Below are 14907 nucleotides of genomic sequence, written 5' to 3'. Positions count from 1 at the left end.
CCTAGAGCAAGAATAAGATGAAATGTGTGTGGGGAAAAATAAATCTAGTTGCCGCAAGAAAAGGCAGTTTTATTTACAAAACAAGTGCTTTTAAACATTTGCAGGGCAAATGCATGGGAGTTTTATTGGAAAAATAATTTCATATATCCTTAATTTAGGGAAAGTGCTGGAAAACAAGAAATTACGAACAATGTGTAGAATATATTTTGCATGAAAAGTTCCATTTGGAGACTCTGACCTCTCTTGTCTGGTTGAGAACTACTACGACTACTCTGGTAAGTACTTAATGTGACATGGCTGCTCATAAACCAAGATGAGACGTTTTACTGTGCAAAGTGAGGTTTTCATCAATAAAATTACTTATTGCTGCCCTATGGGACAATGTTCTTATAGTGAAGAGATTTAAGTGCAAACTACAGTAATTTATAAAAATGTAATTGCATATGCATCAAATATTTTTTTATATATTTTCTTATTATTAAAGCATAAGAATCAACTTTCAGCGAACACCGAGAAATGAATTGTCAAGTACATTTGATGTTTTTTGAGTATTTTTTTCTAATTACATTTTACATTTATATTTCTCACCTTTTCATTTTTACAGTCTTTGACACTGCAGTAAATTACTTCATTTTAGTAACTTCAGCAAGTTTCTGTGACACTCATTTAAATTTTAATTTCACAAACCAAATTCAATTTGCCAAAGGTTACTAATTTTCTAAAACAAAGAACAGGTACAGATTATATTAGACAATTAGTTCTGTGACAATGTTCATTAAACATGAGATAAAAAGTAACTCGTATAATATTTAAAGGAAGCAGGAGCCAGTGAAATGTTACCTGTTTCATTATTGCCATTGTTATTTAGTATACTCCTTTTTTCATAATGTCCAACAGTTTATTTCAATAGAATTTATGCTATAATTTGCCCATGTGTTTACTAGCCAGTCCAGTTAAAAACTAAATATTTAAACAGCATTTGCAGAAAAAATGACAATGAATATGTAATTTTGTTTCAATTACAGTTACAGACACCTATATACCACTTAATGGTGAAATGATTTTTCTTTTAGTAGAAGAAATTTCTCATTTCTTCACCACAATTGATCTTCCAATTCACTCCCTTTTATTTTGGTTTAGCAAAGAAATTTTACACACATCTTAATATCAATGGGTTCTACCAAGAAGGCACACAGGCATAAATTTACTGAGACATCAAAAGCGAAGTAGAGGGATATCATGTGCTCTTTAATACTTATCTCTGAATATCAATCCCATGAATAGATAGTACAGAGAGTGTAACTTCTTTATAAAAGAAAGTTTCCAAGACACACTGTATTAAAATGCTGTTTACTTCATGTTCTGTAAAACACTATCACTTACTTTAACAATGAAAATGAAAGCTCAAGTCCATTGTATTAATGTTAAAATTTAATGGAGACTAGAATTATATAAATTTATACATTTAAAAATGTTTTCCTTTCATATTAGCTTCACCTTTTCAATTATAATATCCACAGTATACACTGAAAAAAATTATCTAAATTTAAATTTCTTACAAGGACTAATGGCTATTGGCCCAGTGCCCATTTTTCCTGCCTTCTTTGTGTGTCTCTTACTAAAACAGGGCCAAATAAGCAAACCCCAAGCAAACATACCCCTGTAGTAAAATGTTAAGACCTGAACTACAGATAACAGACACTGGAAAAATGGATTTCTCTATATTCATACTTCTTGCACAGAATTTGTACAGTGTATGCTGAAACGTTTAAATACAAAAGAATGTACAAAATAATGTTCGTAGAAAATCCCTGAGTTTCCTGTTCGATATACTTTATAACATTCTTTAAAAATGCTTACAAATATCGCATTGTGATAGTGTTAGTGTTACTATTAATATAGTTCCTCCTCATAAATATATAAAATATTTAAAACAGTTCATAAAACATTGTTGAATTAGATTTCAGGTAACAGTGCAGAAAACCAATCTGGTAAATTGTGAAACATTAATGAAGTATGTCAGGATGTGTTTTCTACTGCAAAAAATTAATTTTTCCTCTGTCAACAACATACAGTATCAAGAAAATTAGAAATAAATTCCAAAATAAAACTTCATGCAATATAGTATTACTATTTATCTAAACTTCATTAATCTTCATTTGAGAGGATGAATTTTGTATAATATAAAATGCAGTCTTAGACTTCAATTTTAAAGTAAGGATATCACCAGGCATGTGGAAATTTCTTTGCTCAGAGCAGAATTTTTATGGGATCTTTGGTCTGTGTGTAGTTTTCAGAAAAAACCCGCAACCTGATTTACACAGAAATTTCCTTCTGTCAATTGTCCACACACTGGAGGTATCACACAACATGGCATGACCTATTTAAAAATACATATTATTATACACAGAGTGTATAGTGTCCAAATTGTCAACTGTCAAATGGTGGAATGTTTCAGCTAACATTAAATGCAGTCATACTGCAATCTAGTGGAAGATAGCAATGTCACTGTTTTAGTGAATGATCTTACAGAGCACTTCAGCTGCCAAAATATTGAGGAGAAGAGTATCATCCTCTGCAAGATTTGTCAAGTTTTGACATAACTAACATCGAGCATGTTTGTTTATGTTGAGCAAAATCTCTGACCACAGAGTCCTAAATATGCATTATTTACAGACTGCAGTCTCATTTGTGGTGCTTCCATTTTTCCAATTTTTTAAAAATAATTTATGTTCCTATGTCCTGCTACTTAAACACTATGTTCAAGGGAAAACAGCCAACTGTCTGATAATTTCATAGATGTTTTTGGTATTACCTTATAGGAACTATTACAATTAGTTACAATTCTGTCTTTGTGCACAAGCACTAAAGCTACTGAAATTACAACTCCAGGAATGTTTCTGGAGTTCTCTTAATATTTTAAAAATAAAACAATATTATAAGTCAGTCTTTGATGATTATAATCACCAGTTAAACCTAAACAACAACCTCAAACATTTTTAAAACTAACAACTGGAGGAATATTGTTTCATCACAACTGCTATGCTCTCTCTCTATCTCAACATCTAACTCATTAATGAGCATAAACAGCAACTTTACTTTTTAAAATATTTTACAAGATGAGAGCGAGTAATATATTCAAAAGGAAAATGGGTGGTAATTATGCACTAATATTCTATCTAAATATAAAAAAGGAAAGAAAAAGGAAATCACAAAGACAGTGTAAACTGATAGTCTTGTTCAGGTGGCTGGCAAACTATATTGCATCATAAGGACTTTCTTCAGCATAAAGGGAATAATTATCTTTCCTGCATACTTATCAAGATCCTGTTGTCAGAAAGCCAAAACTCTGTGGTGGCCAAAATCAACAAGTATGATTTTACCATCAGGTGATACACAGATCCCACTTGGACGGTCCATCAGAGATATGTCTGCAGAAAAAATAATTTGTTTTAGTTTTAATGCTCCGAGCATAAATTAGCACATACATGGAGAGAAGAGAGTGAAGAAGTGTACAAAGCACAATTTAAGTACAAAAAGTTGTCTGAGGGATGTGTGTTATTCATCTACACACACACACACACACACACACACACACACACACACACACACACACACACACACAAACAAAATCACTCAATATGAAAATTATCAAGATAGGACAATAACTAAGACTTTCTTCAACTCTGGAAACAACAAAAGCATAAAGGCTGAAATAGTATCTTAAGTATGGATAAAGAATCACTTATAAAAGAAAAACTGGACGATGCATTGAAAAGTCATCCGTTACAATTCACAGAATCTTCAAATTCGTATTGCACTTTTCATCATTATGTGAACAACAAAATAAGAGTGCAGATACACTGCTAAATTAACATTTGTCCTCTTGTCAAAAAAAAAAACACACAGTAAATATATCAAAATATGATGAACTCTAAACTGTATACCATGACACACTGGGGGATCCTCTTGCCACAGGAAGAGTGTGTCCTACCTATTTATGACTGAGAAGGACCCCATCATACTGAAAGAATGTAAATACTTTCCTGTATACGTGTAATGTAATCTAAATTTTCCTGACCATGTCCGAAAACTTTTTGTTATATGGACAGATAACAAATAAATAAATAAATAAATAAATAAATAAATAAATAAAATGTCATGGCTGAGTAGTTAATTTATCAGTGGTGGTAGGTAGTCACTATACGCATCCGAACCATACACAAGTTCGGAGTCTGTTAATGTTTCAGTGCAGTTTTGGAAAGTAGGTTTTTATTTATCTTTCCTACTTTCTCTCTAATAAGTTATAGAGGCTGTAATGGGGATGGGGATGGGGGGGGGGGGGGCAGCAACTGCATCCCTCAGGGTATGTGGAAATTTCATAAATTGTGTTGGAAGATTATAGCATGAGTCATCAAACGCAATTAGAATAGGGACAGTTTCATGCTAGATTTCTTTGGTCTGCTATTAGTTTTATATGGATGTTTGGGAATGATGGGGTAGTTGGACTTAGTCTTTAAGTGTATATTTTTGCTTTTGTTTAAATGAAGACCAATTCTGTCTAACCTATTTCAGCTGCCATAGATGAATGGTTAAAGGCGACTTATTGTGGGGTGGGAGCTAATACTTGATCTGCTTTCACTTTGCAGTTGCATTTTCATTTGCAAATATGTGCGCCAGCATCACTTCTGGGCAATTTTGTTGAATCTCTTAACTCTTTATGCCAGGTTTTGAATAGTCACTGCAAAATAACTACATGGTAAAGGTAAATTGAGTGCTTAAAATGCCTTTTGCACTTCAGCACTTCAGGGGTGTCTAGTGACTTTAATCCCTTCAGCTTCTGTTCAATAAAAACCAACTCTCTGTAACACCATATTGGATCTTTGCATGAACAGCTGAGAAAATTCAGCCTTTATTAACTCTGGGAGGGGGGGAAAAAAAACTCCTTTAATTTTGCAGCATTGTTATCTGTTAAATCACCTCACTGTGTTGTTAATATCCATGATATCATCTTTTCCCACATCTTTAATTTCACTGATACTGACCAAAATATCATGACATCTCATCACCGCTTTACAGCATTTCATTTCAGAGTTTACTGCTTTTCAAAAGCACCTAGAATAAAGGCCAAAGTAACTGCACTGATGCTTGCCTTTTTTGCAGATTTTATTTGCAGCTATTTGCTCTAACCCTTTTAGTCCATTTCAAATGTCTGTCTAGGTAAGTCTTTCCGCTAGGTAAATTGTATTGTCGTCCATGTTGGTTACATCTTTCAATTTCATGTCACACTTGTCAGTTGCAGATACTACCTAAATCAAAATCCCAATACAAATTTCAGCAAAAATTCAGTGTACAATGTCATCCAGATGGCTGCAAATTTGAACCTGTAAAATTGACTACAACCCCCTGTACATTTAAAATTATTTGTCCATATTCACACATTATTTGTCCATATTCACACATTATTTGTCCATATTCACACATTATTTGTCCATATTCACACATTATTTGTCCATATTCACACATTATTTGTCCATATTCACACATTATTTGTCCATATTCACACATTATTTAGAACATGCTGCATATAGTTATCATTTGAAATCAGAGACTGGTTCTCATTCTGGAATGTTATTAAACCTGTGAAGAAATTTAATCAGGTATACACTATAATCTTAATACAGGTTTTGGGCTCATGTGATATTGGAGTTTCAAGTTACTGGCAAATGCATAATTTGCAAAAATATGTTTTCTGTTGACACCAAGGAAGGGGATGAACCTTTCATAATTTGTAGTCATGATTGAATGCTTTTGCTATCGGAAACCAAATAAGCTTTTGGTGCTAAATGAAAATGTCATACTTAATGTAATTTTATACTTTCCCGCAATTCTCACAATTTGACCCCATTACTTTATGCACACAATACTGTATGCATCCACTCTACAAAAATGATTAACCTAACTATTCTAGTTATGCACCATTGGTAAGCACTCATAAAATGTATGTTATGACTTACATATAAAGGGAAAGTCTATGTATTACTACTTCCTACAGTACTATGATTCATTGGTATTAAGGGCAATGAGCTCCTTTGAAATTTACTAAATTGAATTAGAACATTTTTACCTTCCTTTTACCTGGAAAGTGACTCAGCCAATTATAAGAAGCCTACAGTTCAAAACCAATCTGAATCATGGTGTAACAGGGAATCAATCCCATATGAAACAAATTCACAGAACAATTAAGTCCATGTAAAAACAACATTATAACAATGACCAGGAACTGATTATTAAAGAACTGGTTTTTTAAGCTGCAACCATTATTAAATTAATTAGTTAATTCATTCATTCATTCATTCCATGAAGAAGAAGAAGAAGGAGACTATCAGGAAGATATTAGTACACTGTTTATAATGAACTCTTCTCACATTGCAATACGCTGCTTGTTCTATCATTCTAGATTTCGTGCATTACAATTAGTAAGAAAACTTACACTTAGGAAAGAGAAACAACAGTTGGTGACATAACATTTACAGCACCACAGTAACACTTGTTAAAGAACCCGAACTTTTTTATATTTAGAATGAGAGAGGCTTGCTTACAATGAATATTGCCGCCAGTCACTCAGCAAAGGTGGCTGGTAAGTTATGTTTTTAATAGTTTTAAATTTTTGATAATTCTCATTCCTTGAATTGTGTCCAAGAGGGGGAAAAAAAAAAAAAAAAAAAAAAAAAAAAAAAAAAAAAAAAAAAAAAACTAAAACACAGTAATTGCCGTACTGTACTAGAGCTATGTAAATTCTTTGCTAATATTAGGTGCATTGCTACCAATATTTTATTCCATTGGTAGTCCACAAAATATGTAAGTTGCTGTAAAAGTAAGATAATTGGTAAATCCAAGAATTAACCAGTTAAACCTAAGATCTACCATCACAGTGTGGTAAAAGTTTTAAATTTCTCATTGTATACATAGATTTTGAACTTTTACCGAGAGACATTGGTAAATCTTAGGATTTACCAATGCAAACTGGTGAAAGCTGGATCTAAGGCTCCCACCATCAACGTGCAGCTTCAGACAAGTTTCATTGTTGCCAATTTTGTGTTCAGATAAGTTTCTTTATTGGCAGTTATGAGTTCTCAGTCTGCTCAGTGCAGTGTAGTTTCAATCAATGTTGAGCATCACACATTTGGTCATCTTTGTGACTTGTTTTAGTGGCATTTCTTCTGCAGCTTTGCATCAGAATGAGAGATATTATGCGTAACAGATTTTATTAACTTTTAAGTGGATCAGTGACTAAAGAGTAGGACAATTTTTATTTAACTGCTGAGCAATGTAATATTCTGTTAAGTGAAGTGTAAAATGCAAAAATTGTTTCCAATAAAAAATCTGCTCACTACAGGTGTTTGAAGAGAGATGATTATCTCAATATCAGAGGTAAAGAGAAACTCATAGCACTGGTGTCTGCTGGAAAAAGAAGAAACTTGTTATTACATTTGTTTTGATGGACTGTTAATTGTACTGCACGAGACCAACAATGCTACAGGCCACGGCGGCCGAACATGGATGATCATGAAACTGAATTGTAGGTATAAGAATATGATTGATTCAACAATCATTATGTATTTGAGATTATGTGAACTCTGTAAAAAAAAAAAAAAAAAAAAAAAAAAAAAAAAAAAAAAAAGAGGAAAGGGGTGTTTTAGTGAAACCTATCATACACAGTGAAATGAATTCGTGATGCCAAATTTACTTAATCCACATGCGGGCAAACCCAGACAAGTGTGTGTTAATAGTTTCATACCAAATCATTTGAAAAAAATTTGTTATCCTCTGCGCACTAACTTCGAAAAGGACTGATGAAGTAGCGTGTCATCTTTTGGACATTTTTACCACCTTTGGTGCCCCAAGTAACCTTCATTCTGATAATGGTAGGGACTTTTGTAACCAAGTCATTCAAAGTTCATGTTGGTTGTGGAGTGATATAAAGACAGTCCACAGGAAGCTGAGGCAGTCAGTCAGTCAGGTCAGTCAGGTCAGTCAGGTCAGTCAGGTCAGTCAGGTCAGTCAGGTCAGTCAGGTCAGTCAGGTCAGTCAGGTCAGTCAGGTCAGTCAGGTCAGTCAGGTCAGTCAGGTCAGTCAGGTCAGTCAGGTCAGTCAGGTCAGTCAGGTCAGTCAGGTCAGTCAGGTCAGTCAGGTCAGTCAGGTCAGTCAGGTCAGTCAGGTCAGTCAGGTCAGTCAGGTCAGTCAGGTCAGTCAGGTCAGTCAGGTCAGTCAGGTCAGTCAGGTCAGTCAGGTCAGTCAGGTCAGTCAGGTCAGTCAGGTCAGTCAGGTCAGTCAGGTCAGTCAGGTCAGTCAGGTCAGTCAGGTCAGTCAGGTCAGTCAGGTCAGTCAGGTCAGTCAGGTCAGTCAGGTCAGTCAGTCTTAGGGATCAGTTCACACAGCAAATTAAGATATCGAAAATATGTTATGAACTTGGATCGTCTGAAGGGCTGAGCGTTTGTGCAAGCAATGAAAGATGGGCTTATCATGAAGCGATCAAATGTTCACCACATGAGGCCATGTTTGGGTTTCCAATGAAAATGGGCATTGTGACCTCAGTTCTCCTACATGATTTAATAAAAAATATAAACACTGAAGAAGACTTGGAAACAGTGTTAAAACCACTTCCTCTGACTCACAGGAAGTTAATGGCCAAGTAACTGATGCCAGCAAATCAAATACTGGAACAGAAGGAACAAAGGTAGAAAGTGTGGATGCAGCAGGTGAGGAAGCACCAGAGATATAGGATTTGATGACAGTGAACAATGACACACCGGCACCAGCTGATGATTGTGACGAGATACTGACAACTTCCAACAGTTTTAATAAAGAAAAAGTGATCCAAGAAGCTGCCAAAGAAGGTCTTCAATTGCAGGCAAAGAAAATGAAAGCAGCCACATGTGACAAAATTCCAAAACCTTCAGTTGGACAGACTGAGAGAAAGTACCAGATGTACACAGGGCAAAAACTGATGCAAAATCTAGCAGTTGTGATAAATATCCAGGATGACGAATTTTATCAGCTTGATACCAGAGCTGGTAAACTTAAGTCACTGTACACTAGGAACCAATTTACATTGTGCAAGGAAAATTATGTCAAGGTCGAAGAAGAAACAGGACAAGAAATTAGTCTATGGGAAGTTGTTGCCAAACAATCTTTTGTTGAAGTCATGGGTTCAAAATAATGCAATCACTTACAAAGTGTTCAACTAAAAAATGCTTGCGTAAATAATCTTCCATATTATGTAATTCGAAATGCCGCAATAGTCAGCCTTGTTGTAATAAAAGTTAATGTTCACAAGGTAACATTTTACAACATTTTTCACTAATACAGAATATTGCTCATTATAATCAGATTGGAATGCAAGACTGTTTAAAATACATAAATTTACAATAAATACAAACTATTTCAATAAATTGCTAAGCTGATTTTTTTCTTAAATGAATACAGTTTTACCAACTTTAACTTTTATAGTCCTGTCTTCCTCAGTTGCGTGTAATATTACGGTATATTAATAATTTTTACTTATGGACCGTCTGACAGCAACTGAATAAAACACAATTTAGTGCCATACACGTTTCGCCTTTATTTTCTGCAAGGCATCACCAGTGGCCTGGAATATGTACATATGTTAGCTATTTTATTTACATTTTTGTCATTGTGCCTATAGGTTATAAACAGTTCTGGTGGTTGGTATTTCCTATTAAGTAGTAATGTTTTGAACTGTACTTACAGATTGCGTGGACAATTTCCTACATATTACACTCCTGTTGCATTTTTGGTGGTGTTCTTCTTCTTATGAACGCCAATTTGCGGATTTTTTCCCCATTCCACAACACTATGCACTGAACGCTTGTTTTAAAGCAATGTTTTGGTTTCTGTTGCCGACTGTCAAATGTTTTTGCCAAAGATCGAATGTTATTGCCAAACTTATGAGTGTAACTATTGAAGTATCTGTGGTCTGTTCTTGTATGCATTTTTGTGTGTGTGTGTGTGTGTGTGTGTGTGTGTGTGTGTGTGTGTGTGTGTGTGTGTGTGTTTTTTATAACCTATAGGCACAATGACAAAAATGTAAATAAAATAGCTAACATATGTACATATTCCAGGCCACTGATGATGCCTTGCAGAAAATAAAGGCGAAACGCGTATGGCACTAAAATTGTGTTTTATTCAGTTGCTGTCAGACGGTCCATAAGTAAAAATTATTAATATTCCGTAATATTACACGCAACTGAGGAAGACAGGACTATAAAAGTTGAAGATGTCAATACAGCTATGTCAAGCATTCCCTGTCAACGTGTACAACAGGTTCAAGAAAATACATCTGAGACTCCATAAGACGATACAGCATATAAAATTCAACAAAACATGCAAAAAGAAAGATTTAATTCCAAGTTACATTAATGCTCTATTCGAAAAAACAGCACCTAAACATGATCCTCTATGAGACTCATCTAGATTGGCAAAAAACATAGGAAACACCGCAGTTTTCATGGCACTAGTAGAAAAAACTGAACACAACACATACATAGCAATGAAACATTTACAAACCAAACAAACAGAAGATAATGAAACTAACAGTAAAAAAGACGCAAAAACACATTTACATTTTAAATGTGAAACCACATGAACACCAACACACATTCCGTCCACGCTTAGTTAACCTAACAGAGACAGAACTACACGAAAATGAAAAAATGCTCTTGGAAAAAGGTTTGAAACACTGCACCAATAGCAAAGTGAACAATCAATACATAGAAAATCTCATAGTAGAAACCGAACACATCCTTACACGTGAAGAACAACAAAATAATTGTGAAATAAATATAGGACTGACAAGAGAACTAGTAAAAGAAGAAATAAAAGGCATAATAAAACAAACACAGCAGACACACAATAAGAACAACCAAACAGAAGCAGCTACTATGAAAAGGTTAAAACAAAAGTTAACAGACAATAACGTATTATTAACAAGAGCAGACAAGGGAAATTTAACAGTACTCGTGGATAAAGAGCAATACATCACAAAAACCAAGGAATACATAAACACCAACGCCATACAAAAACTGAAGTCAGATCCAACTACACGATTCCAGGCAAATGTGAAATGAACACTGAAAAACATTGAACACACACTCACAGACAAACAGAAATACTACTTAACACAGAAAAACCCACAAGCACCGACACTCCGCAGTCAACCGAAAGTACATAAAGACGGAATGCCAATGAGAACTGTTATCAAACTTCAAGAAAGCCCCAACATACCACATAGCTAAACACCTCCAAAAGCTAGTTACAAAACACTATAAAGTAGAAAACAACAGAACAGTGATAAACACAGGAAACCTAATAGAAAACATACAGAACATACAGGTACCACACACAGCATCACTGATTTCATTCGATATAGAAAATATGTATACCTCCATCCCTATCACAGAAACAATAGAAATCATAGAACAAAATCTCTCATCCCACAGCAACCTCACCACAGATGCAATAAAAGAAATAACAGAAATGCTCAGACTGACAACTGAACAAAACTACTTTCAGTTTGAGAAAGAATATTATCTACAAACTGATGGACTGCCCATGGGATCCCCAATATCAGGAACACTAGCAAACATTTTGATCAGTCACCTAGAAAATCAGATATTTGATAAGATAACCACAAATGAAAGTTTCAAAATCATATATTGGTACAGATACGTGGATGACATTATTTGTCTGGTAGATAAGCCAAGTGAAAAAATAGATGAACCCCATTCAGAAATAAACAAAGCTCATCAGAACATAAAATTCACACTTGAAAAAGAAAAAAAATTTTTCTTGACATTACAATTAAAAAAGAAAATGGTAAACATACATTTAACATCTTTAGAAAACCAACAGCCACAGACACAATAATACATTCCACATCCAACCACCCCCACAGCCAGAAACTTGCAGCACTAAGACAGATGTTACATAGATTAAACAGAATCCCACTCAGCAAGAGAAACTATGAACAAGAAGTGAGTACAATCATACAAATAGCTAGGAACAACGGGTATGAGTACAATCATACAAATAGCTAGGAACAACGGGTATGACACACATGTGGTGCACAAGCTCGATTAAAAAATAAAAACACAAATAAAAAACAAACACAACAGTTCCACAATACAAAAGAACTCACAAGCTGAAAACTTACAAACACACTCAACAAACACACAATGACAACACCACACAGAAAAGAACCAGATGGTACACCATGACCTACACACGTAAACTAACACACAGAGTTGCAAACATCCTAAAGAGACAGGGCTTCAAAATAGCATATAAACCTGGGCAAACCCTTCAATCACACCTAAGCCAGCCAGCTACCAAGAGAGACAAATTCCAACAATCAGGAATATATAAACTTGAATGTCAAAGTTGTGATGCAGTATAGATAGGCATGACATGCAGGAATTTTCGAACAAGATACAAAGAACATATCAGATGTTTGAAGTATGAAACAAACCATTCCACATTTGCAGAGCATTTAAAACACTACAACCATCATCCTACAAACATGGAACAAGAAATGAAAATAATGAGAGTAAGCAACCATGACAAACATCTTATACAAATGCAAGAAAACTTCCACATCCAGAAAGCCATAGCAGAAAACAAACATGTGATAAATGAACAAACACACATCAGCACAGGCTCCCTACTACACTTAGTAAACGAAATGTTAACATAAAACAAAAAATAATAATAAAAAAAAGAAAACTTCCCCACATCATCTGGACACGCACACACACACACACACACACACACACACACACACACACACACACACACACACAAACGAACAGACCACAGATACTTCAATAGTTACACTCATAAGTTTGGCAATAACATTCGATCTTTGGCAAAAACATTTGACAGTCGGCAACAGAAACCAAAACATTGCTTTAAAACAAGCGTTCAGTGCATAGTGTTGTGGAATGGGGAAAAAATCCGCAAATTGGCATTCATAAGAAGAAGAACACCACCAAAAATGCAACAGGAGTGTAATATGTAGGAAATTGTCCACGCAACCTGTAAGTACAGTTCAAAACATTACTACTTAGTAGGAAATACCAACCACCAGAACTGTTTATAACCTATAGGCACAATGACAAAAATGTAAATAAAATAGCTAACATATGTACATACTCCAGGCCACTGATGATGCCTTGCAGAAAATAAAGGCGAAACGCGTATGGCACTAAAATTGTGTTTTATTCAGTTGCTGTCAGACGGTCCATAAGTAAAAATTATTAATATACAGTTTTACCAGTTGGTATGGGTACACCCTAAGATTTACCATCATATCTTCGTAAAAGTTTGAAATCTATGCATGCAGTAAGAAATTTCGGATTTTTACCACACCATGATGGCAAATCTTAGGTTTCACCAGTTAACTCTGGGATTTACCGATCATCTTACTTGATTCATTATTAGTAGTCATTCATAAATACTATTTTTAGGAAAATTCAACTGGCCTGAGACAATCTGCACAGTTTCTTGATAACTCAAAACATTGTAAAACTAAAAATAATTAACTAGAAACACTTACCTCCAAACTGAGCCAAGAAGTCACCACTGGGATCAAACACTTGTACTCTGTGATTTCTTGAGTCTGCAACTATAATATGGCCTTCAAGATCAACTGTAACACCTTGTGGTCTTAGAAATTGCATTTCTCTCTGTCCCTCACTACCAAGATAGATTGCATTGCTGAAGTCAGGTTTTATCAGAAACAGTCTGTGATTGTTAAAATCTGTCATAATAACACCACCATCCTTATTGAAACATACTCCTCGTGGATTATCCATATGCTTCCACATATTTGAGCAGTTTTCATAACCATATTTACATATGAATATCCCATCAGGAGTGAACATCTGAACTCTGTGATTCCTTGTGTCTGAAACAACTATGCGTCCATCTGGTGCTGCTGCTACATCCCAGGGGTAATAGAATTGTCCATCTGCACTACCTCTTTCACCAAATGCTAATAATGGCTTTCCACTTAATGTAAGTACTTGAATACGATGGTTGTCTTTGTCTGCAACAATAATGTGGTCAGCTGAATTGGTGTCCACCCCTGCTGGCCGGTCAAACTCGCCTATTCCTTTACCCTGCAAAATTGAACAGGGTATATACAGTGCTCAAGTGTAACCATTTCGAGAGAGAGAGAGAGAGAGAGAGAGAGAGAGAGAGAGAGAGAGAGATTATTTGGAACACTCGCCATCTTTTTGTGGCAGCTATGTGATACGACCCGCATATAAAATAATTACTTCTAAGTTTCTTCATAAATTACTTACGCTGCACAAATTTTTTTTCTGAAAGCTAAATTTATAAAATTGGTGTCAGTATTCCTTCTGCACAGATTCTTACCTGTCTGCCAAAGCAGTGGCTGAATGAACCATCTGGATAAAACACTTGGATGCGATTGTTACTACGATCTGCCACTATGATGTTTCCAATTGAATCACAGCACACTCCCCAAGGTCGACACAGCTGACCCTCTGCAGTGCCTTCACTTCCAATTATCATCACTGGCTGGGATATGCTTCTATAATTCCGCCGAGACCGAACTGTTATGCAAAATGGTGACCCAGCAATTTGTTGCCCTCGCAGGTAGACATACATTGTATGTAGACCTTCCACCATGGCGCAGTATGTCACCAGGTATGTGCCATCACCTCTATCTTCCACCTAGAATCATGGTACATTTATCTGTCATATTGTAACATTTAATAATAACAGTATTAATTGAAATTTAATAACTCTAAACACCACCAGTGAGGAGCTTAGAGAAAATTTATGGGAATAACAATGGGA

The 14907-nt window shown here is 35.1% G+C and overlaps 1 protein-coding gene across 1 annotated transcript in view; it reads right to left on the bottom strand.

Annotated features, from left to right (window-relative positions):
* Positions 1-3178: 3178 nt before the first annotated feature.
* The window catches only part of LOC126484664 (E3 ubiquitin-protein ligase TRIM71-like), a 90258-nt gene continuing 78529 nt past the window's right edge, over positions 3179-14907 (bottom strand). Inside the window, exons 8-10 of the mRNA XM_050108256.1 lie at positions 14461-14781; positions 13637-14201; positions 3179-3431 (exon numbers count right to left, since the gene is read on the bottom strand). Of these exons, the coding sequence (XP_049964213.1) occupies positions 3334-3431; positions 13637-14201; positions 14461-14781 (984 nt within the window). The 3' untranslated portion in view covers positions 3179-3333. The remainder of the gene's footprint in view (positions 3432-13636; positions 14202-14460; positions 14782-14907) is intronic.

This window comes from Schistocerca serialis, chromosome 6 (assembly GCF_023864345.2).
Source record: "Schistocerca serialis cubense isolate TAMUIC-IGC-003099 chromosome 6, iqSchSeri2.2, whole genome shotgun sequence".
NCBI lineage: Eukaryota > Metazoa > Arthropoda > Insecta > Orthoptera > Acrididae > Schistocerca > Schistocerca serialis.
This window is presented reverse-complemented; position numbering and strand designations above follow the sequence as displayed.